Consider the following 24,495-nt stretch of genomic DNA (forward strand, 5'->3'; position numbering starts at 1 on the left):
TCCATCCCTCCTCTCATCTTCTCTCTTCTCTTTCTCCGTCTTTTCCCCTTCGTCCTGTATCACGTCTGTGCTACGCCTGTGCCCATCTTCATCTCTTTTATCTTGTTTTCCTTATTCCTCTCATCCTCTCCCCTCCGTTTGTCCTCCTCGCTCCCTCCTCCCCCCTCCACCAGCGTCTGGACTTCTCCGGCATCGAGCCGGACGTGAAGCCGTTCGAGGAGCGTTTCGGCCGGCGCATCGTGGCCAGCTGCCACGACCTGACCTTCAGCCTGCAGGGCTGCGTCAGCGACAAGGGAGACGGGGTCCTCACCAACGTAGGCCACCTCAAACACAGGCGCACACACACTACTGTCACACACACACACATGCACCTGCCTCACATCCCCACCATCATATCAGGGGCGCAAGTTTGATATCTACTATTTTTCTCAAGAGCAGTTCCTGGGGGGGACCCCAGAACCTGTGCTGTAACACATCGCTTACGTTGAACTTCAAAATGATTATCATGTGTCTGTCTGTATAATCATAATCTATTCTATAATCACCACAAGTGTCTTCATTGCAGATTATTAATATTGAAATCCCTTTTACAGTGATATATTGGGGGGATGATGGTATTTTTCTCAGGATTGGGTTGTATTTCCCCCCATGTATCCTGGGAAGTCCAACCATGCATCACCATACACGCCACTAAATGCCATAATTAACCAGTTTACCAGTTTATTGGAGGAATATCTTATTTTGCATGTACTTTTTATGGCAAGCTTTAAGACGGGATTTACTGCCGTCAGATAGGGCTATCCTAACATCGAAGCCAATCACTGGTATGTTTCAGAGCCAAATCCCCTCATTTGTAGAGCCACAAGTAAACATTGGATGACGTTTATGGGGAGTTGGCAGAATGACTGTGTCAGATGCACAGCTGTGTGGCATGAGCCTGCAATGACCAGACCAGAACCAGCTCTGCCTTTCCTCCTTCACGCTGGATTATTCTGGTCATAAAGCACAGGGAGGAATCTTGTGCATTTGCGTGCTGTGCCCCCCTCACTTCTCCTCATTCCATCTCCTGCTGTAGAAAGCTTAATGGCTTCTGGAAAAACGTCCTGCCTGCCACGCTAATACGATTGTGTATTGCAGGACGGCACTTTCACTCACACACACACACACACACGCAAGCTCTCTCTCCATTTAGCTTTGTCTATATTAGCCTGCACAGTCTTACATCAACACACACACACCCTCTTCCCTCACTAAAACGCCCCCCACCCCCCCGTCCGCTCTGCATCCAGGTGGAGCCCTTCTTCATCAGCCTGGCTCTGTACGACGTGTCCAAGAGCTGCAAGATCTCCTCCGACTTCCACGTGGACCTCAACCCGGCCTGTGTGAGGGACATGCTGGCGGAGGGCTCCCCGGCCCCGCTCTCCCCCGCCCCGCACTCCCCCTCCTCCCCCGACCCTGACGGAGGACCGGCGGAGGAAGGGGGAGCGCCGAACGGAGACGGAGGGAGAGGGAACAGCCTGCCCACCCTCCAGAGGGCGTCCGAGTCGCTGCTGCGCTTCCCCACTCAGGTAGGACCACGGTGGGGGGGGGCCTGCTGCGCTTTGAGCGTCCGGGGAAGGATGTCTCTGACCCCCGACGCCTCGTTGCGTTCAAGCGCGTCATTGTTTTTTTTGTTGTTGTATCGACCGTTTGTCAATGTCCTTTGCGTACATTAAGGTAATGAACCAGTGAGGATCTGTAGGAGATGGATGTGGCCATCTAGGAACACAACCAACACACACACACTCACACAGCGTGAGCCAGCCCTAGTCAGGAGGAGGACATGGTTTTGGTCGTCAGTGTGTGCCTCTGCTCGTCCTCTCAGACACTCAGCGGGTGGCAGCCAGTAAGGAGTCACTACCCCAGCCAATCAGAGCCTTACACTGCCACACATTTACAGGGCAAGTGCTCCACTTGACTGATTCTCCTGGTTTCCCTGCCAACCCCACAGCTCTAAATCTGCTGACTTCATGAATACTACTGTGGTCACCTTGCTCACATACTCCAATTGATTTCCCTGCTTGATTCAAAGAGCACTGAGCTACAGTCAGATGAGGAATGGTGAACTAATGCTGTGCATTTTGCTTTCTTCAGCCACAGTTTCTGGACCCGATTTTCCGCTGCTAATCTGCGACGTAATCCACCGGTCCAAAGTTTTGCTCCTTATGCTGTTATTCTTAGTATGGAACAGCTGTGACCTTGATCCTTTGTTTAGACAGCCAAGTTTGTGATATCACCACTTTCCCTCTCTCAGTGTTGTCAGTGTATACGCGGCGGTTGCTAGAAACATTGAACTTGTTTTGCTCTCGGCCCCCTCTCTGCCTATGAAGCGGACAGCGCAAAATCCTGCAGGTGGTGGGAGGTTGAAGGAAGCACACACACTCAGGAATTCACGCGCGCACACACGCGCGCGCGGGGGCCTCCTCACTCCGCTTTTCCTGCTGTGCCCATTAGCAGGATTAGGACAGCAGCAAGTGGCACCCAGCAGTATATCACGAGGAGCGTGTGACTGCTCCAGTCCCCTACCTCCACCTCTTCTCCTCTACACCCCCCCCAACTCCCCCCGCCCCCCTGGGCTGCAGAGATGACAGGCCCGAACCGTACGCAGATAGAAAACAGAGGGAGAGCGGAGGAACATGGGAGGGAGGGAGGGACAGACAGAGAGAACGAAGGAAAACCGTGAAAAATACGTGGCCTCTACCAAACCACAAATCCAGAATGGAAACGTCTGTGTGTGTGTGGCCCGCTCTGTTGATGCACACAGTCTGCGAGGCCTGAGGATGGAAACATCTGAGTGTTCTAGAAAAGTCCAAATGAGCTCGTGTCAGGGAAAGATTTGGGCGTGACGTTTTGCAAACTACAATGTTGTGCTACGTACAGTAGTCCAGCGGGGTCAGGGCCAAACCATGGTCCTAATGAGAACCCACAGTCTCACAAGCAAAGCAGGAAGGGGGGAGGGGGGAACCTACCTCTGTGATTAGAGGGCTGTTCCAAATTGTGAAACCACGTTCTACTTTAGGTGCAGTTGGGCGTTGTCAACCTGGCCCATCATTCTCTACCCTTCCAGAACACGTCAGTGTTAGCCAATAAAACAACCACGCTAATGCTCCTGTGTACATTTCTGTGTAGTTTTCGTGACATCAATAGTACAAGTTCCACAGTCATTGTGAGGTACCAGTGGCCTAGCATGCTGACTTCTCTCTGACTGTCTCACTTGGTCTGGATAGAAGGCCATGTTGCTGACTGGCTCTGGCATTCTCCTGCCACAAGCCTATCCGAGTTGTCTATCTCAGTCCTGCCTGTTTCAGCTCGTTTATAATTATCAAGGTGCAATTTATTGTACACGCCCCAGACCAAATCTATTTTGATTTTAAAGAGACAACATTGAGTGCAACTCGATGCCTTCCATAGGAATTGAGTCGATTTTTAATATTGATTTGGAAGATGTTCTTTGGAACGTGCGTGCGTGTGTTTGTGTCTGTCTGTAATCTGTAAATTTTATTCATAGGCAAGTGGTCTGATTATGAGTGTATTTGCCCCCTGATGCACTGAACTGTAGTTGGTCCTCACCTTGCAGGCCCCGACATAGTTCTATAGTTTCAACTCTGGTTTCCTGTAGAGCCTGGGTCTCTGACGGCAGTCACTTCCGAGCACGACACTTCCTTACCTCAGAGACGGCACTCATCACTGATATCTCAAAAGAAAGACTTTGTTTACAAAAGGATGTTCCACCCTCTGTTATTTCATGGCATCCTGTGCAGAAGCAACATCAAGCACACCACATCTGCGGAATCTTCCTCACCTCATGAAAGCAGTTTCGCTGGCCCCTGTTCTCTGGCTTGGCTCAGACAGGCTCTGTCTTCTCATGCATGACTTGTGGCTGTGCTCACAGACAGCACACACTCACCTCCTCTCTCTGAAATCTCTCCTCCATTTGTTTTTCTCCTCACTCCATCTCGTGTCCTCCTCTCAATCTCCCATTTCCTTTTCTCGCGAATCCACGTCCCCTCCTCCTCCCTCAATCCCTCCTCCCCCTAAATCTCTCCTCCTCCATTTCTTTTTTTCTTCCCTAATGCTTCTCACTTCCCCCTCCCTCTATCTCTCCTCCACCTTTCCTCCCCCTTCAATCCATCTCCGCCACCTCATCCCCTCCTCCCTCTTCCACCTTCCGTCCTCCTCCCTGTCTCCTCCTCCCTGTATCCTCCCTGTTTCCTCCTCCCTGTCTCCTCCATGTCTCCTCCCTGTCTCCTCCTCCATGTCTCCTCCTCCCTGTCTCCTCCTCCCTGTCTCCTCCTCCACGTCTCCTCCTCCACGTCTCCTCCACCCTGTATCCTCCCTGTCTCCTCCTCCCTGTCTCCTCCATGTCTCCTCCTCCCTGTCTCCTCCTCCCTGTCTCCTCCTCCCTGTCTCCTCCCTGTCTCCTCCTCCACGTCTCCTCCTCCACGTCTCCTCCTCCCTGTCTCCTCCTCCCTGTCTCCTCCCTGTCTCCTCCCTGTCTCCTCCTCCATGTCTCCTCCTCCACGTCTCCTCCTCCCTGTCTCCTCCTCTGTGTCTCCTCTTCCCTGTCTCCTCTTCCCTGTCTCCTCCTCCGTGTTTCCTCCTCCCTGTCTCCTCCTCCCTGTCTCCTCCTCCCTTCTTCAGGGTATTTTCTCAGTGACCAACCCCCACGCGGACATCTTCCTGGTGGCTCGGATCGAGAAGGTGCTCCAGAACGGCATCACGCACTGCGCCGAGCCCTACATGAAGACCTCGGACGTCCCCAAGGTCCCACTCCGCCACACTCTGCCGACCGTAGCACAGCTATCACGTGATCCACTGCTCCAGTCTTAATATCACACTGGCACACTGTAAGACCAAAGTAACAAAGCCAAAAGTGGAGTTTGTTGTGGAAGACTACCACCATGACTACTACACTTACAACGATGTCAGGATTTTCGTAGCAGAAAAGCAAAGAGGGTCACCCTTGTTGCAAGGGATTGTACTTTCTTACCAGACGACCTGCAGTTAGTCGATCTGTTATTCCTATTTCCCCCATGACTTTCGAAAGCATTTTTATTCTGCGTGTGTGCTTTTGTCCTGCAGACTGCTCAGAAGGTTCTGAAAGCTGCCAAGCAGGCGTGCCAGCGTCTGGGCCAGTACAGGATGCCCTTCGCCTGGGCTGCCAAGTAAGACAGGCCCTCGGCCACACCCGTCTGTCTCTGATTTCACACATTCACCAACCAAAATACACTCATAAACAAATAGTATTTTTGGATTCCGGTACTTATTGTTTATCCCCATTAGACCGATCCATCTTTATTCCTGTATGTTAGGTTTTTATTGCACTTCTACTAGTCCTGGTGTAAATATTTCCGAAATCTTCCAGGCAGGTGTTTAAGGATGGCCAAGGTGGTCTGGATATGGATGGGAAGTTTTCCCCCCTCTATCGCCAGGACAGCAGCAAGATCTCCACCGATGACCTCATCAAACTGCTGGCCGATATCAGGAAGTAAGTCACCAATAAGACGCACGCATCAGATGGGTGGTGAAGTGTACTGTTATGCTCGGTCAGGTTCACTGAATTTCCTGAACTCCTGGTTTGGGCTGTATCTTTGCAGATCATTTGGTTCAACAGGACGTGGTAGAGATACTCTGTGAAGCCACGCTGTAGCGGAATCAATTCGGTGTGTCGTGTTGTTCTACAGTGGTCCTTTTTCTTCTTCACAGGCCTGAGAAGAGCAAGCTGCAGACCATCCCAGGCCAGCTGAAGGTCATCATAGAGTGTGTGCCACCCGACTTCTCAAGTGGGTGCCGGTCTTTAGACAATATCTTCACATGTATTCATCCAGGCAGGGCAGACTCGTATTCACAGTCATTTACAAAACCCAGCTTGTCGAAACGTTTCCCCGCCCAGATTTGCATCGACGAATAAGGTCCAACAAAGCACAACAGCACTGAGTTCTGTCTGCTGCCGTCTTCAGTTATATAGGCAGAAGGCAGACGTGATGAACCGATGTTTTAGGTGAAGCATATGCCACCCGTAGTTCTGACCGCCCCTCCCCTCCCCCTCCCCCCAGACACGGTCACGTCGTCCTACGTCCCCGTCAAGCCCTTTGAGGAGGGCTGCGAGCGGGTGAGCGTGGAGATGGAGGAGTTCCTCCCGGAGGAGGCCAAGTACAGCTACCCCTTCACCACCTACAAGAACCAGCTGTACATCTACCCCCAGCAGCTCAAATACGACAACCAGAAGACCTTCGCCAAGGTCAGAGCACTGCGGTGGGGTGGGGTGGATGAGGTGGGGTGGGATGAATGAGGTTGGGTGGGTGGGTGGGGGTCCTATATTGACTGATGCTGATTGATTGATTGATTGATTGATTGATTGATTGATTGACAGATGATATATACTCCCTGTGGTATTCATTGGGTAGTCAGGTTATGAAATTGTAAATTGATTGATGTGTGTTTGATGGTTTCCCCAGGCCAGAAACATAGCGGTGTGTATCCAGTTCCGAGATTCTGACGAGGAAGGAGCGGCCCCTTTAAAGGTGTGTGTTTAGGAGGTCGGCCTAAAGTTCCATCGTTGTAGTTGGAGATTTCGGGATTCGAAGGGAAGTCAGTGCTTTCTGTATGGAAATCCAGTGCTTAGCGGGAATGGAAGGGAAAAAAGAATACCGAAGCTGGTTATTACAGCTGGCATGGGTAGATGGTGAATGCTCAGCCTTTCTCACTGTCCTTCCCTCCCTTCTTCATAACTCTTAATCTCTCTCTCTCTCTCTCTCTCTCTCTCTCTCTCTCTCTCTCTCTCTCTCTCTCTCTCTCTCTCTCTCTCTCTCTCTCTCTCTCTCTCTCTCTCTCTCTCTCTCTCTTTCTCTCTTTCTCTCTCTCCACACACACGTCAAATATTTGTGGGTTAGGGAAATCTCCATCAAATTGACTTCTTATTTTTTCCTTTTTCTCCAGACCCCCAGAAATGTTGTTCTGGAAACTTTGTAGCTGTCTGGCTAGACAGACACGCAGATATGCACACATACAGACGTGCAGACAGACACAAACGGGTAGACTTGGCACAGCAAACACACAGAGAGACACGCCAGCAGACAGATAGACATAAAGATTCACATACACAGATCAAACTGAGATAAAACCTCAAGGCTCTGTTCACGCATCATCAGGTGTTAACAAACAGCTGAGGCAAGGCCGGCAGAGGCAGTTTGTAACCAGTCCAGCGGAAAACCTGAGTTCCTGGCCTTTACACAGGTTCTAATAGAGCACAATGATAAGGAAACACACAACGTTTTGTGGGCAAAAGAGATGACAAGTACCACGACGCTAACCTAAAAATGCCCATACAGTAGCTAGACTGTAGCACTGTAGATACAGCATGTTAGAATAGAATGCAGATCCCCTCTGCAGTGCTTTGCCTAGTACATGTATGAACAAGGGAGTCTATCTCTGCCAGACCCAGACTGCAGATAAGATGCAGCTCTACCGTCAGCCAGTCAGTATCTAGAGAGCCTGCTATCCAGCCAGCCAGTCATTGTCAGCTACATAACCAGCCCTCAGCTCGAGAGCCAGCCAGCCAGTCAATCAGTTAAAGAGCCAGGCAGCCAGCCAGTCCCTCCAAGACCGCCATCCTTGGAGGATAATCAAGATTTCCCACAGGCCACACCTCCACATGTTGTTGAGGACCGCCATTGTGTTGTTTCCATGCTGGTGGAGAAGCAGTAATCCTCTGATCTGCGACAACAACATACCTCTGGCCACTGTTCCTGTAGACACAGCTGCTTAAGAGCTGCTCTCCACGTTGACTCTTAGGCCAGGGCAGTATCTAGTCCCACAGACTCTGGTTTACACACAAGGTTTTGTTAGATGTGGCCTTTCTGGTTCTGTTGAATCCGATTTGGTTTTGAGATTCTAGGCCATTCTTAACAAGCATTCGGGGGAAGCGTTGGAGTGGTCATTAAGGACCGACCAAAGCGATTAGTGTCCTAATTACAGGTCCCAACTGATCATCAGACCAGACTTCTCTGCTCCTCCCTCGCTGGGCTGACCCTGTCAGGGTCTGTTATCGAGACATCTGACTGGATTTAGTAACCCTCCTGCAGAACTTGGCATTAGAAATGAGCTCTGTGCCGCACCCGAGGATTGAATCAGTCTCTAGTAGTGAAGTACAACCACTAGTCAATAAAATACCAGCTCACATACTAGTATTTTACTCTGGCAGCTTCTCACTAGAGTGTGGTATCCAGCCTCTTAGCTGGTCATTTGGCACCGGTGCCAATACGCCATAGCTGGGGGCTGGGGCTTGGAAAGCTCAGACTCTTGTCTTTCCAATCCCGTAGGTTTAGTGTGAGAGGTTGCGCTCGCTACACATTCATCTTAGCATTTTAATCTGGTTTAAATGATTTGCACATTCTCCCACTGTCTGTGAAAGGTCTTTAGGTTTGGCTCTGTTGTCATGGATTGTAGGCCAGTGTATTGAGAGCCTGGAAATGGCATCCAATTTTACTATATGGTCTTCTTGTGGCAAATGTTTCCTGATTGCATGAATCATGAATATCTGACCACGCCCTCACTGCTGTTCCTCAAGTTTTTACGGGCGATGTACTGATTCATCACTGTAAAGCATAATCCCTGTGTTTCAGTGTATCTACGGCAAGCCGGGAGAGTCAATGTTCACCAGCTGCGCCTATGCGACCGTTCTGCACCACAACCAGTGTCCAGAGTTCTACGACGAGGTAAGGTCCTGACCCTTGACCAGTCCCGCCGTCCTCGGTGCCTTCCCAAAAGGGAGCTTCCGGCAAAGAATTTTTTTTCACACAGCCCTCAAACTCGCCACGCCGCTTCACTAGGTGCCCGTTGAAGTACACGAGGGGTTTTATGTCCAAAGTGTTCAAAGTCCAATCCCCAGGATTAGTCCCGTAATCTGGATCAAAGTCTGACGGGAGTCTCACACAGTGCGGGCCCACCTGACACACACACACATCCCCCCCCCCCATGCTCACACATACTACACATTTACCGTCACGCTCACACATGAACCAGAGAAGAGGGTGGGAGGTGAGTTGTAGAACACTATCACAGACTCTGAATCAGAAAAGGGATTCATTCGCCATGAAAGTTTGCACAGACAAGGAATTTGCTTTGGCAGGAAGGTGCATACAATAAACATGTCGGAATCTTGCATTTAAATATGTGGCCTAACTATACTAAGGGTACATAAACTAGCAATACTAAGTGGAATAGAATTAAATTAAAATATACAATAAAATACAATATAATATATCAGAGGGGGCACCGAGGCATATGGTCCATGTTTTACAGATTAGGTTAGCACACACTCTACACAATCTAAAACCCACTTGCTACACTCTGATCTGACTAATCTGTGGGGACTACCTAATCGAGGCCCAGGCAGGAAGAACACTGTTCTGTTCAGTCCTGACACATGACCAACTCATCCTGTGAACAAGACTAGGCTAAAACAGCAGTGATGTACCACTTCAGAATTTTAACTGGTGTTCAGGGGAAACTATTTAGGGCTTGGTGTTACACAGTGTGCGTCAGAGGAAGTGACACGGAGCACATGTGCAGACACGGCTGGGAGTTCTAATACTTTCTGATGCTGCCCCTTTGTGGTAGAAAGGAGAACTGCACTTCCTTGTCTTTGTTTTTATTGCCCAGTCTCCATGGCGATTCTTTATTGACGCAGTCACACGACAACCGAAGATACGCCACAAATCTTTCTTGTGTCAGGGAAGTGCAGGGCTCCGCAACCTTTTCGATGTCAAGAGCCATTTTTTTGTTTTTAAACTGATCAAGTGCAGTGGGAACCACAGTGGATGAAAAGCTTTATTTGAGTTTGAGAGATGATACACACCAGTGTAGAATTTCAATTACAAAATATTCCCAACATGATATACATATATATTTTTGTAAATGAAGAAGATATATGTTTTTCAAGATGGTCACTGCCTTTTTTTTTTTTGCATCTCGTGTCAGGTATTTTTCACTGAAAAATGAGTGGTGTCTCTCAAAATGTACGTTGAAATGATGGCAACACGTTTGGTTCTGGGAGAACTTCCTAGTGCAGATAAAAACCTGACACAGTCTCAACTGGGGCCCATTGTTCGCTGACATTTCTGCATTCCTCTGCCCAGTTTATTTTGTTTTTGGCCATTTAAACATTTAACCATATCAGGTTTTAGGCTACTTACTATATATTGTATAATTCTATCTAAAAAGCAGACACATGAGTGGTCAAAGAGGACCAGTTGACTCCGGAGCCCTGGGTTGACGACTCCTGGTCCGGTGTGACCCGCTTGGAGCCATCTGTGTTTGGAGATGAGATCAAAAATCAAATGTTGATCAAACTTTATTGTCGTTTTCTGTGCAGGTGAAGGTTGAGCTGCCGGTGCACGTGCACGAGAAACACCACATCCTCTTCACCTTCTACCACATCAGCTGTGAGGTCAGCAGCAAAGCCGGCACCAAGAAGAGAGAGGGGGCAGAGTCCCTGGGTAAGACCCTGTGTGTGTGTGTGTGTGTGTGTGTGGTGTCTATTCCTCTACGCAAAAGGTTCCATGCACGTGTGTGTGTAACACACAGTGTGTGTGTGTGTGTGTGTGTACACCAGTGGGCTACTCCTGGGCTCCCCTTCTGAAGGAGGGCAGGATGCAGTCCATGGAGCTCCAGCTGCCAGTGTCTGCCACCCTGCCCGCTGGCTATCTGTATGACAGGAACCTGGACCCCAAGAAGGTGAGCCACCGGATGCCAACACACTGTCTTGACAGTATGGTTTCAGTCTTGGTTGCAGTGCTTTAACGTGAAACCTGCGCTGTCACATCCTCCCAGTCTGCACCAGACATCAAGTGGGTGGACAACTCCAAGCCCCTTTTCAGAGTGAGGACCCACGTGGCGTCAACGATCTATGCCCAGGTGCGGCCCCTCGAACCCGAAACCCTTTTCTGTGCGCCGTGCACGCTCACGGAGTGGCAGATTTCCCCCAGCAGTGTGTGTATTCCTGCCAACCGCCGTGTGCTGTGTTCCGTTCTGCAGGACCTGCATCTCCACAAGTTCTTCCAGCACTGCCAGCTGATGTGCTCCTCTGCGGAGGGCAGCCCCGCTGAGCTCATCAAGTACCTGAAAGTGAGGCCCTCATCCACGCCGTGGTGCTTTTAACGTTCCCTTTTTAGGATTTTCATCAGTCGCTTGCGGTTTTTTTCCACGTTGCATTGTGGTAATGTGTCGTGTCTCGGTGCTGACGGACTTCCAGCCATGATGATTTTGTATCTCCATGTTTCACTTCCTTTTCCAATGTTTGCCTTTCTCTCTGTTGTTCTGTCTCGCTTTCTTCCTTGCTCACATTCATTTGTTTGTTCTTTCTCTCTGTCTCTCTATCTCTCTCTCTCCCAGTGCCTGCATGCCATGGAGACTCAAGTGATAATCAGATTCCTGCCCACCATTCTGATGCAGCTGTTTGAGGTCCTCACCACGGCAACCAACGAGGCCCATGAGATCGCTGTCAACTCCACCCGGTGACTCACTCCTGACAATCACTTAGACTGTCTGATTAAAAGATATTCCTATGTCAAATAAGAATATATTCTTATGTAGCGTCCAACCATCAAGCATGTCAGTTCCATTTCCATGATCTTTGACACGTGACTTTGGAGCTTTTTCCGCAAATGGTCTAAAACCATTTTTTGTTTCTCCAGAGTGATCATACATGTAGTCTCTCGGTGTCATGAGGAAGGGCTGGAACACTACCTGCGCTCCTTTCTCAAGGTAAGAGGTTAAGGCTAACACACTGTAAGGTGCCCTGTCCAGACCTTGGTCTCTCAACACACTCCTAGGACCATGCCCGGTCTGAGACTGAGAAGACCTGTCAGTAGAAACATCTCCTTGGGCTGAGGATTGACGTCGAGGAGCCTCATGTCTTGTTTTGATGTTGAAAGTCACGACAGCTGTCTGTGTGTTGGTGTGTCCTTGTGACCGTGTGTTTGTGTTTTGTCCTCAGTACGTTTTCGTGACCAACAGCTGCGCGTCCGGGAAATCGTCTTCCACCCACGAAGTCCTCGCCACCGCGGTCACTGCCATCCTCAAACAGACGGCAGACTTCAACACCAGCAACAAGCTGCTCAAGGTGTGTGTGTGTGTACATTTGTCTGTTTGTGTAAGTTGTCAGCAACTTTGACGGGAATTTCAACAGGTTTTCCCCTCCAGGATCTGTCATGCCTGTTGTGAGCAGAAGGTGATGCTGTAGCACCACGGTGACTAATATTTTCTAGGAATAACATTTTACATTTACATTTAGTGGACGCTCTTATCCATAGAAACTTACAGTAAGTACAGGGACATTCCCCTCGAGGCAAGTAGGGTGAAGTGCCTTGCCCAAGGACACAACGTCATTATGGCACTTCCAGGAATCGAACCGGCAACCTTCTGATTAATAGTCCGATTCCTTAACCGCTCAGCCATCTGACTCCCAATAAGGAAGAACTGTCATTGCTGTTGCACACCCAATGTTTTCGCCTCATTTCATCACAACTCGGACAATACATTATTGCACCACTAAATTTAACTAAGTCAGGCATTTTTTATGGTTTTCCTGTTTGCCTGCTATCTGAGGTTGTGTAAGTGCTGTTTCCTTTGTCCTCCTTTTCAGTACTCCTGGTTCTTCTTTGAAACCTTGGCCAAGTCAATGGCGCTGTACCTGCAAGAGGGCAACAGGATGAAGGTTTGTGCTCGGTGCCCGTTTCATGAACTGTCATGAAGAGTGTAGAGTGGAGGAGGAGTGGTGGAGGAATGGAGGAGTAGTGGTGGAGGAGGGGTGGAGGTGTGTGACATACTGGGTAGTTTGACATCATGCATGAGACACTTTAAATAGTTTGACATGCAACTATTCTACCTCTCTGGCTGTGGTCCAGAGGTTGGGTTAGCAATAGATGGGTTCTCTCTGTTCACCTTATATTAGTTGTAACTTCCTCATTCTACCTGCACGTGTCTATTTCTTTGTTGGTACGCACTTACAAACACAGACACGCACTCTAGTTTGCAAAACAAAAGGGTCATGTTACTGCAGTTGGCCAGCTTCCCAGACATGGGTGAAGCTGAGTCCTCGACTAAAAAACTGGACATCTTCATTGAATTACCTTGTACTTTAGGACTTTAGGCTTAATCCATGTCTGGGAAACTCAGCCATACAGTATATCTTGATTCTCAAATAAAGAAAAGGAGTATGTAACAAATAAATGGCTCCATCTATTCAATACTTAACTTATTATGCTTTGTCATATGCTGTGCTCTAATTTTTAGCCGTTTCCTGTTGCACGTCGTCGGCGCTGGCCTGTCTTCTGACGGCCGGTGTGCGTGTGTGTCTGTGTGTGTTCAGATGCCAAGAGCCCAGAGGTTTCCGGAGAGCTTCCACCAGGCCCTGCAGTCCCTGCTGCTCTCCATCATGCCTCACATCACCATCCGCCACCCTGAGATCCCAGACGAGGCCCGCCAAGTCAACCTCAGCCTGGCCACCTTCATCAAGGTAGGTCCGCACGCCCCAACCAACCACATATCCCTCCCTCCACACTAGAGCCAACCGATATTATTGGTGGACCGATATTATCGGCCGATATTAGGCATTTTCCAAACTATCAGACGATAAATGAGTATGTATATTATGATTATTCTTTTTTCTTTTTTCTTTATTTAGTTTTCAAGGTTAAGAATATAATACAATACAATGTCCTCAACAGTATGGAGTGGAAGAGAAAATCAACATCAACAAAAACAATAAACCAACAAACAAAAATCCAGCCAGAGTCGGGCAGTGTTAGGGAAATCTGTTTATGTTTTGTTACGCGTTTCTGGATTTTCTGTGGGGTTTCAGTTTAGCTTTTTGATGGTGGCTTCTTGTTTCTCCTCAGAGGTGCCTGACCTTCATGAATCGAGGCTTCGCGTTCAGCCTCGTCAACGACTACATGTGCGGCTTTTCTCTCAAAGACCCCAAGGTAGCGTACAGTACGGAAGTAAGAAAATAAGTTAACTAGCCATGTAAGGCGCTACGAAGCACTGTGGGAAGTCTGGGGCCTTTTATGTATTGCAAGACAAGGTCAGATGGAAAAAAAGGTTTTCCTTTCTCTGACTTCTGGAAGAGAAAGGTCAGAGAGCTGCGCACGAACTTGGCAGAAAAAGTCATGTGTCCTCTCTGATTCGGCTTTCACAAACAGACGCAGTAATCCACTGTACATCAGTATGTTTGACTCACAAATGAAAGCGGTCGATGCATTTTAATAATCAACCAGAGAAACAACACCAGTAATTGTTTTGGCTACAGGTTCTGACAGAGATGAAATTTGACTTCATGATGGGTGTGTGTAACCACGAACACTACATCCCCCTGAATCTGCCCATGGCCTTCGGACGCACAAAGCTCCAGAGGGTGCAAGGTAAGGTGGCCCACGTTCCTTAAATCTCATCTAACCTGCAGTGAGCTCACCCCCACATACACCCCAGTAATCACCAGCAATCATCCCTTCCCTCACCCACAACCCACACCCCCCATTAACTTGCTTGAATGGTTCGGTCCGACCACAAACTCAAAGCACCAAGTCTATTACAGAGCAGTTCATGTGGAATCCAGAGAAGGGGTTTGTTAAATAATAAATAATACTGATGTTTACCCCTACCAGTACTTTAAACCACAGTGTGTTCTGGCAATACTGCATGGTATATTTATTTATTTTTTAATTTGTCACCCCTCCCCTCCTTCCTTCTGTTTGTATTTTTTTTGCTTGTGGTCAGATTTATTTTCGTATGCGACGGAGCTTTTTGGCACAGTAGGTAGGTGATGCCCACTACACCAGCCCCTACATCAACGCCATGCCGGCCGTGTGGATGCTGCATAACCCGCTCCTCAGCTAACCTGCCATGCTAGCTCCCCTCCCCCACAGGACTCTCATTCCCACTCCTTGATTGCTAATGCTAACACTTTGTCATTCACTGACCCACCCCAACCTCTGCTTTGGCACAGCGGTGCCCTACTTCTGTAGTTCTTGGTTCTGGAACTTGTACGTCAAATCAAATGACCTTTCTCTTTGATTGATTTGCTGAAAGACGAGCGGGACTGTCTTTCATTTCGTGACTGGTGTGGCTGCTGCATTCCTCTATTGGTTTGTCACCGTCCCTCTGAATTCCGTTGCTTTCTCTTTCTCTAGCTTTCTGTCATGGTGTCTCTCTCTAAGAAATGCTGAGAACCTGTTAGTCTAGTTGTGACTTCAGGACTTTAGAGTGTCTCAGAAAACAACCTGTGAGGCACCACCTCGAAGCTGACTTATCGAGATTCCAAATCGCCTTTTTTTCACATGATTGGTCTGTGCAACCGCACTTGTCCTCAAAGGTTATCTTTTGATGATTATCTTCCTGTAAGGGTTTGGTTGGAATGCTTAAGCAAAGAACAAAAATGTCTCCCAGTGGGTTGGAAATGACCACGTACCCGTGGTATTTAGTGGAATTGCAAAAACATTTCATTGTCAAGAATATTGTCTCCCATCGAATGCCATGTGAATACTCTGGCTGAAACCATAATCACACAGCTGTGAATTTTTTTGTCATGTTTGCCTGCGTGTGCATTAATAATCATTGCAAAGTCATAAAAACTAGACACCCAAGTCTGTTCGATGTTTGTTTGACTTGCCACGCGATGTGAGTTTGTTGACATGCCAACTGCGGTTGCCCCCCCCCACGCATGTAAACTGCACCACATTACAGTAGCACACCGGATAGGGCGCCCTGATTCCTTGACATGACAGTTGATAACCCCCGCTGTCGTCCAATCCCAGACCAGAGCCTGGAGTTCAGCCTGACAGAGGACTACTGTAAGAACCACTTCCTGGTGGGCCTGCTCCTGAGGGAGGTGGCTGAGGGCCTGCAGGCCGGGCCTGAGGTCAGACAGCTGGCCGTGGCCGTGCTGAAGAACCTGCTCATCAAACACGCCATGGACGACCGCTACGCCCTGTACAAGGTGAGGGAGGGAGGGCGAGAGAGGAGGAGAGGTAGAGAGGGAGAATTTTTGAGAGGGAAAGTGTGTGGTGGAGAAATAACCAGAGCAGTAGCACCAAAGGACGTGGATGTATGGTTGGTCAACAGGGTGTTCGGACACACCGAGGTTGTTTGGTTTTCGAATACCAACCATGTGTTTTTAATACAGCGCGCCTTCGCTGTTTTAGAAAGATTAGAGAGTCTGTTACGCAAACTAGTGTGCTTTTCACATGCAAATAGTCTCCTTTGGTATGAAGCTAAATCAGGGCCAAACTTGAAAAATAAAACCATGTATTCAAAGACAAAATAAGTGTACCAAAAATGTTAAGTTATTAATTTTCATTTTTCACTTTCATATTTTCACATAGTTTCACATTTCATGTTTTCAGATTCAAAACTTTTTTTTAAGGCTTCAATTTTTTTTATGTTTTTTTGAGTTTCAGGTTTTTTTTTGTTTCAGGTTTTTTTTTATGTTTCAGACTTTTGGCCCCGATTTTGCGTAGGGGGCGTGGCTTCAACTCAGAGGCGGGAATTAGGAGTGACAGCCTAACAAAGAGGCAGAAGATTTGGCAGTCGGCATGGCATCCGCTCCGCCTACACAGTCTCATACTTCTGCGTATCTATGACACGGGTTTACACATCTATTTTGCGTGCCATATATACGCCAAATCGGAGATCACTAATTAGACTTGTGTGGTAAATATTAAGATGATAGTTGTCTCTAATTATAAAGAGTTAAATCAGACATCATTTTTAAAAATCTCCACAGCCCACCCTTCCATAGCTGGCAAGAACCTGGCCTGTATAGACTACATCTTATATTTTCTGTGTGTGTGTGCCTTATATTTACAAGAATGCTGCTTGGTGTTGGTGGCAAATAATAATTATTGGTTGTTATTTAAAGGTGGTTGAGGTGGAAATTACCCCACAAAAACGTATAAAAAATACATTTGGAAGCTTCGATATTGTGAATCTCCGTAAAATCAGAGTCTGAAGGATGACCTATAATGGATAAAGAGTTAATAAAGTTCTGCGTGTGATAGGGACGCATTTTCTGTTGATAGAAATGATGGGAGGAATTTGAGTATAAACTACACGCAAAACTGCGATTTGGCGTATATATGGCACGCAAAATAGATGTGTAAACCCGTGTCATAGCAGAGATGGATTAACCAACGGGCCCACCGGGCCCATGAGCTTAGGAGGCCCCTAACCCAGAGTCTCTGTTTGACGTCGCTGTTATTAACTTGATATGTACGAGGGTATTGATATGATGATATACCGCCGTAGCCGGTATGTGCTAGGCTTAAGTCATTAATGTCTTTAACAGGGCCCCAAAAGTCCTACTGATTAAAAAAAAATTAGCCTAAACATTCACTTTGAAGATGTCACAAGAAAGAAACCATCATGATACCTTTCAAGTGAGTGCTTATCCCCTCAGTTTATCTATAGGACTTTAGAGGGGCTGGGTACTCCATGCAATATGGGCCCTTCTACTTTGTAGGGAGAAATCAAAAAAGCAAGTGCAAAACAATAGCATTAGAGCTGTGTCTAAGCACCCCCAACACAATATTTATTGAAGATATAATATTGTTAAGCCTATGATGGTAATTTTTTTTAAAGAGAGAGGGTTATGTGGGCTACAAATGTACATATTTTTGGAATATAAACGTTGTTTATTTTGTTGGTTACTCGAGTACTTTTGCGTTTTTAAACAACAATATCAATATTATTCCTGACAAAAAAAAGAAATTGTTTTGCCAAGAGAAATGTTTGTTTTTTTTGCGGTGAGGGGGGGGGGGGCCTTGACAGATCCAGGCCCAGGGGCCTGTGGTTTCTTAATCCGTCCATGCGCAGAAGTACGAGACTGTGTTGGCGGAGCAGATGCCATGCCGACTGCCGAGTCTTCTGCCTGTTTGTTAGGCTGTTGCTCCTAATTCCTGCCTCTGAGTTGAAGCCACGCCCCCTACGCAAAATTGGGGCCAAAAGTCTGAAACTGAAAAAAAAAACTGAAACTGATAAAAACCAGAAAATAAAAATAACAAATTGAAGCTGTAAAAAAAGAGTTTTGAATCTGAAAACATGAAATGTGAAAATATGAAAGTGAAAAATGAAAATTAATAACTTATTCAAAATTATTCATAAATTTTATTGAAATTTTATTCAACCTGGAAAAAAAATGGTACACTTATTTTTTCTTTGAATAAATGGTTTTATTTTTCAAGTTTTTGACCAAAACTTACATTTTCAATGTAAGCTTTAGTTTTTCGACTGAAGGTTTGTTTTTCGAATTAATAAAACATTTGGCCCTGCTTTAGCACCCCCACCCTAACACCTGTTAGTTTCCTAGGAAGCTAATGCATGTACATAGGGTGCATAAAACATGTTGTAAACTCTTGTTTCTTTGAGACGCGTAGAAGCTTAGGTAGCATGTCAGTATGCAGTGCAGGGTTAGTGTGCAGATGATAATGAATTCAAAGTTGTATTGATGTTTGGGCCTTAATGCTCACCTTGTTTATACGAGGATGTGCATGCTGTAGTTTTATTTCCATGACAGATGACTCAGAATATACAAATGACATTATATTTGGACATCGCAAACAACCACCAATGTTGCATCTTATATCAGCAAGTTAATTTTTATGCGTGACAAATGTGGAATTTTGTGTTTATCCAAAAATCGGCAACACTTTAATCCCATCAATGCTGATATTTCCTATTTTCTTCACCTTTAATCTTCTTGTCCGGTAACGTCGGTATACCATTCACACCATAATCCACGTCATTGCCTGTCTCAGAACCAGCAGGCCCGGATTTGCCTGCTGTACCTCCCATTGCTGGAGCTGCTCTACCAGAACCTGAAGCAGCTGTCTGCCCAGCAGCCCACCTCCAGCTCAGGCCTGGCCTTCAACGTGAGTCCTCTCCTCCTCTGGAGGTCTCGGTTTACACATGCAGTGTAGTTATGACGTACTTACCCTATGAAATATTTATATAATCTATCCATAGACATGTCATGTCTCTATATTGCTAGGCCCTTTATTGTAATGTGCTCAACTAAACAAATACATTTATTTATGGGATTTGATTAAACCCCAAGTGAGATGTTGAACCCCTAGAACGCGTAAGGATTTTTCTTCTAAGTCGTCAGGGTGTGGTGAATAACTGGAGGAAGCTTGTGTTGTTCTCTCCGTGTTCCCTGACGCCGCGTAGGGATCCAGAGAGGACTCAATGTCGACGGGCTCCATGGACAGCCGCAGGACCAGCACGGCCATCGAGAAGGAACCCGGTCAGTTCCCTCCGGAAGTTTCCTCCTCCTCTGTGTCCTGGACCAGATGAAACACAAAGCCCATAGCCGTCATAACACAGAGCCATCTAAAATCAAATACCTAAGGCCTCAGACTTTTCAGGCGTGTTCCACTCAAAAGTCACCATAAACAGAACGTTTCAAGGCACATCTGATCCATGTCCACAGATGCTTTATCATCTTCAGAAGTCGTTTGTAGTTCTTTGTAGTTCTCTACAAAGCATTCTCAGAAGAATGCTTCATTTTCCCAACAAGGGAATTCACTCATCACCATGTTTGGTCCAAAGAGATGCACACTGAGCTGGGATGTTGTTGTTCTTGGCAGGTCAGAACGGCCACGTGAGGAGAGAAGATTCCAGAGGATCCTTGTTTATGGACCCTGGCACCCCAGACAGTCATGAGGTAAGAGGAGGAAACACTTTTGCAAACAGTCTGACACGCACGTTTGCCTTTGACCCATTTCGTGGGCGCTTTTGTCCAAAGCGAAACACTGATACTAGTAGTAGGTGCAGCAGAAGTATTTGAAGGCTGTTTTAGTCTGTCAACATAATTGTCTTTCATAATTTGACTCGTATTTTCATGTGTTGACTAAATGACTGCCTCGCAGGACATTTGGGAGCCAGGTTGGAATAGAATAAGAAAGTGGAGAATTTTAGGACTTGTTTGTCTTGAATCTTAGTCCCTCTGAACTTAATCTTTTGAAAATGAAGTGTTATTTAAACATATAACGCTATTGACTCAGACCAACCTAACACTTAATGACCCCTCAAAGCACAGCCAAACACCAGATGCAGCAGTATTTTTCTTTTATATTTTTTTACATTTATGCTTTATTTTGATTGTGCTAGTATGTAGAGAGAGTGGAAAGGCATGGCAGAGAGAGAGGCGATGACATGCAGTAAATGGCCTGGGTTAGAATTGAACCCTGGCAGCTGCGGTAAAGCCTATACCAGGTTAGCCACCCAGTACGCACAGTTAAAGGTGCCAAATATAACACTGGAAGAAAACAGAATTCATGGGGAGCTTGGCCACTTATGTATATTTGATGGAACACAGTTTAATTCACAATCTCCCTCTGCAAACTCATAGAAGTGTGTGTGTTTGTGTGTGTGTGTGTGTGTGTGTGTGTTTTCAGCTGCACAGACGTGGCTCCACCATGAGCAGCACTCTACCTCCCATTGGTCGACTGGGCCAGTACGAGATCAAAGGACTGCTGTTCTGCTTCCTACACATCATCAGGACCGTGACTGAAGGTCCACAACACACACACACGCACACGCATGTCTTACCTCAGTGAAGCCCTGAAGGACTAGCTGGGCCAACCACTGCATTATAAAGGGCATTTTTACGTTTGGACAAAAACACACACACACGTCTAATTTCTGCGGCCCTTCTTCCTGTAGAGACCCTGCTGGCATACTGGAACAAAGCCAACCCACAAGATGTCATGAACTTTCTCAGTCTGTTGGAGTGAGTAGTTATCCAAGGGCTTTCCCCAAGGGGACTTTCATCTGTTACCTCTGCTGACCACACACACGTGTCTTACCCCATGTCTCGGTTCTTGCAGGACATGCGTGGTGCAGTTCCGCTACGTTGGAAAGAGGAACATTGGCAGGTAAGGATGGCACTGGATGTTGCAAAGTAAACACACTTGGGTGTGGGTGAACACATCAACCAAAGTACACTTTTGCCACACCATGAAACAATATGCACCTGTCAGGATTCTCGTTGATTTGTTTTTCATCCTGTCCTGCCGCTATTGCTTTCTAGGGCATCTGTTTCATTGGAATGTGTACTTGGGGTTCCGGTTTGTTTGCAAACCTTTTCCATCGAATGCAACTTTACTCGTTTCATGTGTTTTGCGCATGCCTGCTTTAATGCGCGTCAGCTTCTGAGTGCTTTATTGTTGTTGGGTTTCCAGGAGCCAAGATGCCTGGGTGTCCAAGCTGTTCTCTCCAGACAGGAAGTCTCAGACCATGCCTGTGATGCGCTGCCGGAACAGCTTCATGCAGACCAAGATGCAGCAATTCAGCACCATGGACACCTCTCTCACGCTCAACATCGGTACTCACCACCATCACCTCCAGGAACATGGAGGAGAACTTTAAATACGATTCTTGATAGCTTTTTGTATGTTAGCCGAGCATTTATCTGGATGTATGCGTGTGGATGTGTTGTGCCTGTGTGTGTGTGTGTTTGGATGGATGTGTGTTTGGATGGGTGTGTGTTTGGATGTGCATTTGTGTGTGTTTGGATGTGCGTGTGTGTGTGATTGGATGTAATCTGTGTGTGATTGGATGTGATGTGTGTTTGGATGTGTGTGTGTGTGTGTGTCCAGGGATGGGGCCGTCCGAGGCGGAGGTCCACCACCAAGCTGTGCTCGAGGGCAACATCTCCACTGAGGCGTGTCTCAGTGTGTTGGACGTCCTTTCGCTCTTCACTCAGAACTTCAAGGTCAGTCAACACACACACACACACACAGACACTTCAAGCAACTTCCTCCCTTACCTCTGAATTAACATTCGGCCTTTCTATACTGAGGCATGTTTAAAAAACGGATTATCAGACATCAATCAATCATCGTCAATCCAAAAATATGTTTGTCGGATATTTACGAGCTGAGATTAGTGGCTCATGTGTGATCTGCTTATCTGTTATTTCTTTCACCCACTGTGCATTTACACCCAGACCCAACTGCTGGACAGCGACGGGCAAAACCCCCTGATGAAGAAACTCTTTGACATCTACCTGACCTTCCTCAAGGTCGGCCAATCCGAGGCCGCCCTCCGTCACGTGTTTGCCTCCCTCAGGGCATTTATAAACAAAGTAAGAAACATAATGAGGGACAGGAGCAGACACGGTTCGGTGATTTGGATAGTAAAGATTTGATAGCGGTTTTCAATACGCTTTTTTTTTTCCTCCCCAGTTCCCGCCGGTGTTGTTTAAGGGCCGTGTGACGCTGTGTGCGGCGCTGTGCTACGAGGTGCTGAAGTGCTGCGTGTCCAAGATGGCGTCCCTCAGGGCGGAGGCCTCGGCCCTGCTGTATTTGCTCATGAGGAACAACTACGACTACACCAAGAGGAAGACCTTCCTACGCACACACCTGCAGGTCCGGACAGAGAGAGAGAGTGTGTGTGTGTCTCTCTGTGTGTGCGTGTGTGTGTTTGTGTCTTCATCTGAACATTTCCAGTTGTGCAAATAGTCAGATATGGTGAGCCATATAGATCATCTATTTACACGGGCAGCACTGAATGGTTGAGCCTGTAATTCCAGTCCCCAAGTGCTCCTCTGTTGTAGTTTGAGGCCCAGGCAGACTTTACAGACCACACCACACTCGCCTTGATCATTTCACCAGAGGGTCTGGAACAACTTTTAAACACAGATAACCCACCGGTTTCCCAAAAGCCAATCCAGCTTTTCCATTCATTCTCTCGTTGCTTTATTGACACAAATCCGTGAGTTTGGGCCCATGATTCATGCGATGGAACAAACGCAGGCTCGGCTCGGTGTTAACGCCAGGACCCCCTTGCGCTTTTCTATTTCATGCATAGATTATCATCGCCGTGAGCCAGCTCATCTCAGACGTGGCCCTGACTGGCAGCTCTCGCTTTCAGGAGTCGCTCTCCATCATCAACAACTTTGCCAACAGCGACAAAGCCATGAAGGTAAGAGAGAGCATGCTGTCCTCAACGTTTTACTCTGACATTCGAAGCTGCCACTCTTGCATTTGCATGTATTCATTTAGCTGATGCCTACGCAAAGGGATGTATTATTATACAGGTAGGAATGTATGTATGTAGTTACTGGAACATGGAGATGTACTTGCATACTTGCGGGTTAGGGATGCTTCTAAGGTAAGTGCCTGAGAGAATCAAGGACTGGAAGTGCTAGAAGTGCTCAGTTCTAACAGTAATATTGTGGTTAATGTCAAGAAACAGCTTTCACACACGTGAGTGTGGTTCAAAGTAGGAGATCCTACATTAGTGCAGTAGAAGGTACAGTAGTGCAGTAGAAGGTACAGTAGTGCAGTAGAAGGTACAGTAGTTTCGTAGAAGGTACAGTAGTGGAGTAGAAGGTACAGTAGTGCAGTAGAAGGTACAGTAGTTTCGTAGAAGGTACATTAGTGCAGTTGAAAGTACAGTAGTGCAGTAGAAGGTACAGTAGTGCAGTAGAAGGTACAGTAGAGCAGTAGAAGGTACAGTAGTGCAGTAGAAGACACAGAGTTAGAGATGAAGATTGTGGGAGTCAAAGAGAAAAGCTGAATGACCTGACCCAGAGGTCAACAGAAGGTTATTGATCCTGACATGAATCATCCTGGTCCTACAGTGGTGTCAAACTGGGACTATTCATCATTCTGCTGTTTGTTTATCTACTGTGGGAGTTCTCAGAGTGGGTTGTAAGCTGTTATTTTAGTAGGGAGCAAGAACTTGCTCAAGACAATGCTTGTCTTGACCAACTGGTAATACTTTCGCCGGAGGATTTATTGGCCTAAAGTTTCTTCTCTGTGTGTGCTTGCTTCTGTGTGTTTGTGTGTGCGGGTGTGTGTGCGTGTTCCCACAACAGTCGACAGCTTTCCCATCGGAGGTGAAGGGCCTGACCAAGCGCATCAGGACAGTGCTGATGGCCACGGCCCAGATGCGGGAGCACGAGAAGGATCCAGAGATGCTGCTGGACCTCCAGTACAGCCTGGCCCGGTCCTACGCCAGCACGCCCGAACTCAGACGCACCTGGCTGGACAGCATGGCCCGGGCACACATCAAAAATGGAGACCTGTCCGAGGTACGTCCTGCTTTATGTTCTTTCTCCTCCAGTTCCAGGATGGTTTGGGTAATAGTTGGGAAAATCCATATGTATCCATGTGTTGATTTTTACCAACCAAATTCCTTTCCATTGATAGTATTTAATATATAGAAACTGTCTAATGTTTGGTTGTTCTATCCATGAACAAGTTTAATCATTACATCTATGTACTGTAACTAAAGTATAGACTCATGATAGCGAAGACAAGAGGGAGATTTGTGTGTGTGTGTGTGTGACTGCTTGCGTGTTTACATGTTATCAAGTATGACCAGGTGTTCCTGTTTCTTTGTGTTGAGAAAAAGGAGAACTTACCCTCTTGAAATGATGAAAGGCTCCAT

General features: G+C 47.1%; 1 protein-coding gene across 2 annotated transcripts in view; it reads left to right on the forward strand.

Moving 5' to 3' along the window:
- Positions 1-24,495, forward strand: part of dock11 (dedicator of cytokinesis 11) — a 52,774-nt gene that overhangs the window by 15,205 nt on the left and 13,074 nt on the right. Inside the window, exons 11-44 of one of the 2 annotated variants that reach the window (XM_084692160.1) lie at positions 174-314; positions 1,290-1,568; positions 4,681-4,803; positions 5,122-5,204; positions 5,405-5,527; positions 5,746-5,822; positions 6,096-6,280; positions 6,498-6,563; positions 8,664-8,756; positions 10,415-10,538; positions 10,655-10,776; positions 10,873-10,956; positions 11,077-11,166; positions 11,434-11,555; positions 11,736-11,805; positions 12,038-12,163; positions 12,686-12,757; positions 13,412-13,558; positions 13,941-14,024; positions 14,351-14,462; positions 14,818-14,856; positions 15,855-16,036; positions 18,852-18,965; positions 19,264-19,339; positions 19,683-19,759; positions 20,493-20,610; positions 20,761-20,827; positions 20,925-20,972; positions 21,279-21,421; positions 21,696-21,811; positions 22,046-22,183; positions 22,284-22,466; positions 22,909-23,022; positions 23,921-24,136. In XM_084692160.1, the coding sequence (XP_084548286.1) occupies positions 174-314; positions 1,290-1,568; positions 4,681-4,803; positions 5,122-5,204; positions 5,405-5,527; positions 5,746-5,822; positions 6,096-6,280; positions 6,498-6,563; positions 8,664-8,756; positions 10,415-10,538; positions 10,655-10,776; positions 10,873-10,956; positions 11,077-11,166; positions 11,434-11,555; positions 11,736-11,805; positions 12,038-12,163; positions 12,686-12,757; positions 13,412-13,558; positions 13,941-14,024; positions 14,351-14,462; positions 14,818-14,856; positions 15,855-16,036; positions 18,852-18,965; positions 19,264-19,339; positions 19,683-19,759; positions 20,493-20,610; positions 20,761-20,827; positions 20,925-20,972; positions 21,279-21,421; positions 21,696-21,811; positions 22,046-22,183; positions 22,284-22,466; positions 22,909-23,022; positions 23,921-24,136 (3,954 nt within the window). The remainder of the gene's footprint in view (positions 1-173; positions 315-1,289; positions 1,569-4,680; positions 4,804-5,121; positions 5,205-5,404; positions 5,528-5,745; positions 5,823-6,095; positions 6,281-6,497; positions 6,564-8,663; positions 8,757-10,414; positions 10,539-10,654; positions 10,777-10,872; positions 10,957-11,076; positions 11,167-11,433; positions 11,556-11,735; positions 11,806-12,037; positions 12,164-12,685; positions 12,758-13,411; positions 13,559-13,940; positions 14,025-14,350; positions 14,463-14,817; positions 14,857-15,854; positions 16,037-18,851; positions 18,966-19,263; positions 19,340-19,682; positions 19,760-20,492; positions 20,611-20,760; positions 20,828-20,924; positions 20,973-21,278; positions 21,422-21,695; positions 21,812-22,045; positions 22,184-22,283; positions 22,467-22,908; positions 23,023-23,920; positions 24,137-24,495) is intronic. The other variant, XM_084692161.1, reaches the window with a different exon arrangement.

The sequence above is a fragment of the Hypomesus nipponensis genome, chromosome 25 (assembly GCF_054491055.1).
Source record: "Hypomesus nipponensis isolate SF chromosome 25, ASM5449105v1, whole genome shotgun sequence".
Taxonomy (NCBI): Eukaryota; Metazoa; Chordata; class Actinopteri; order Osmeriformes; family Osmeridae; genus Hypomesus; species Hypomesus nipponensis.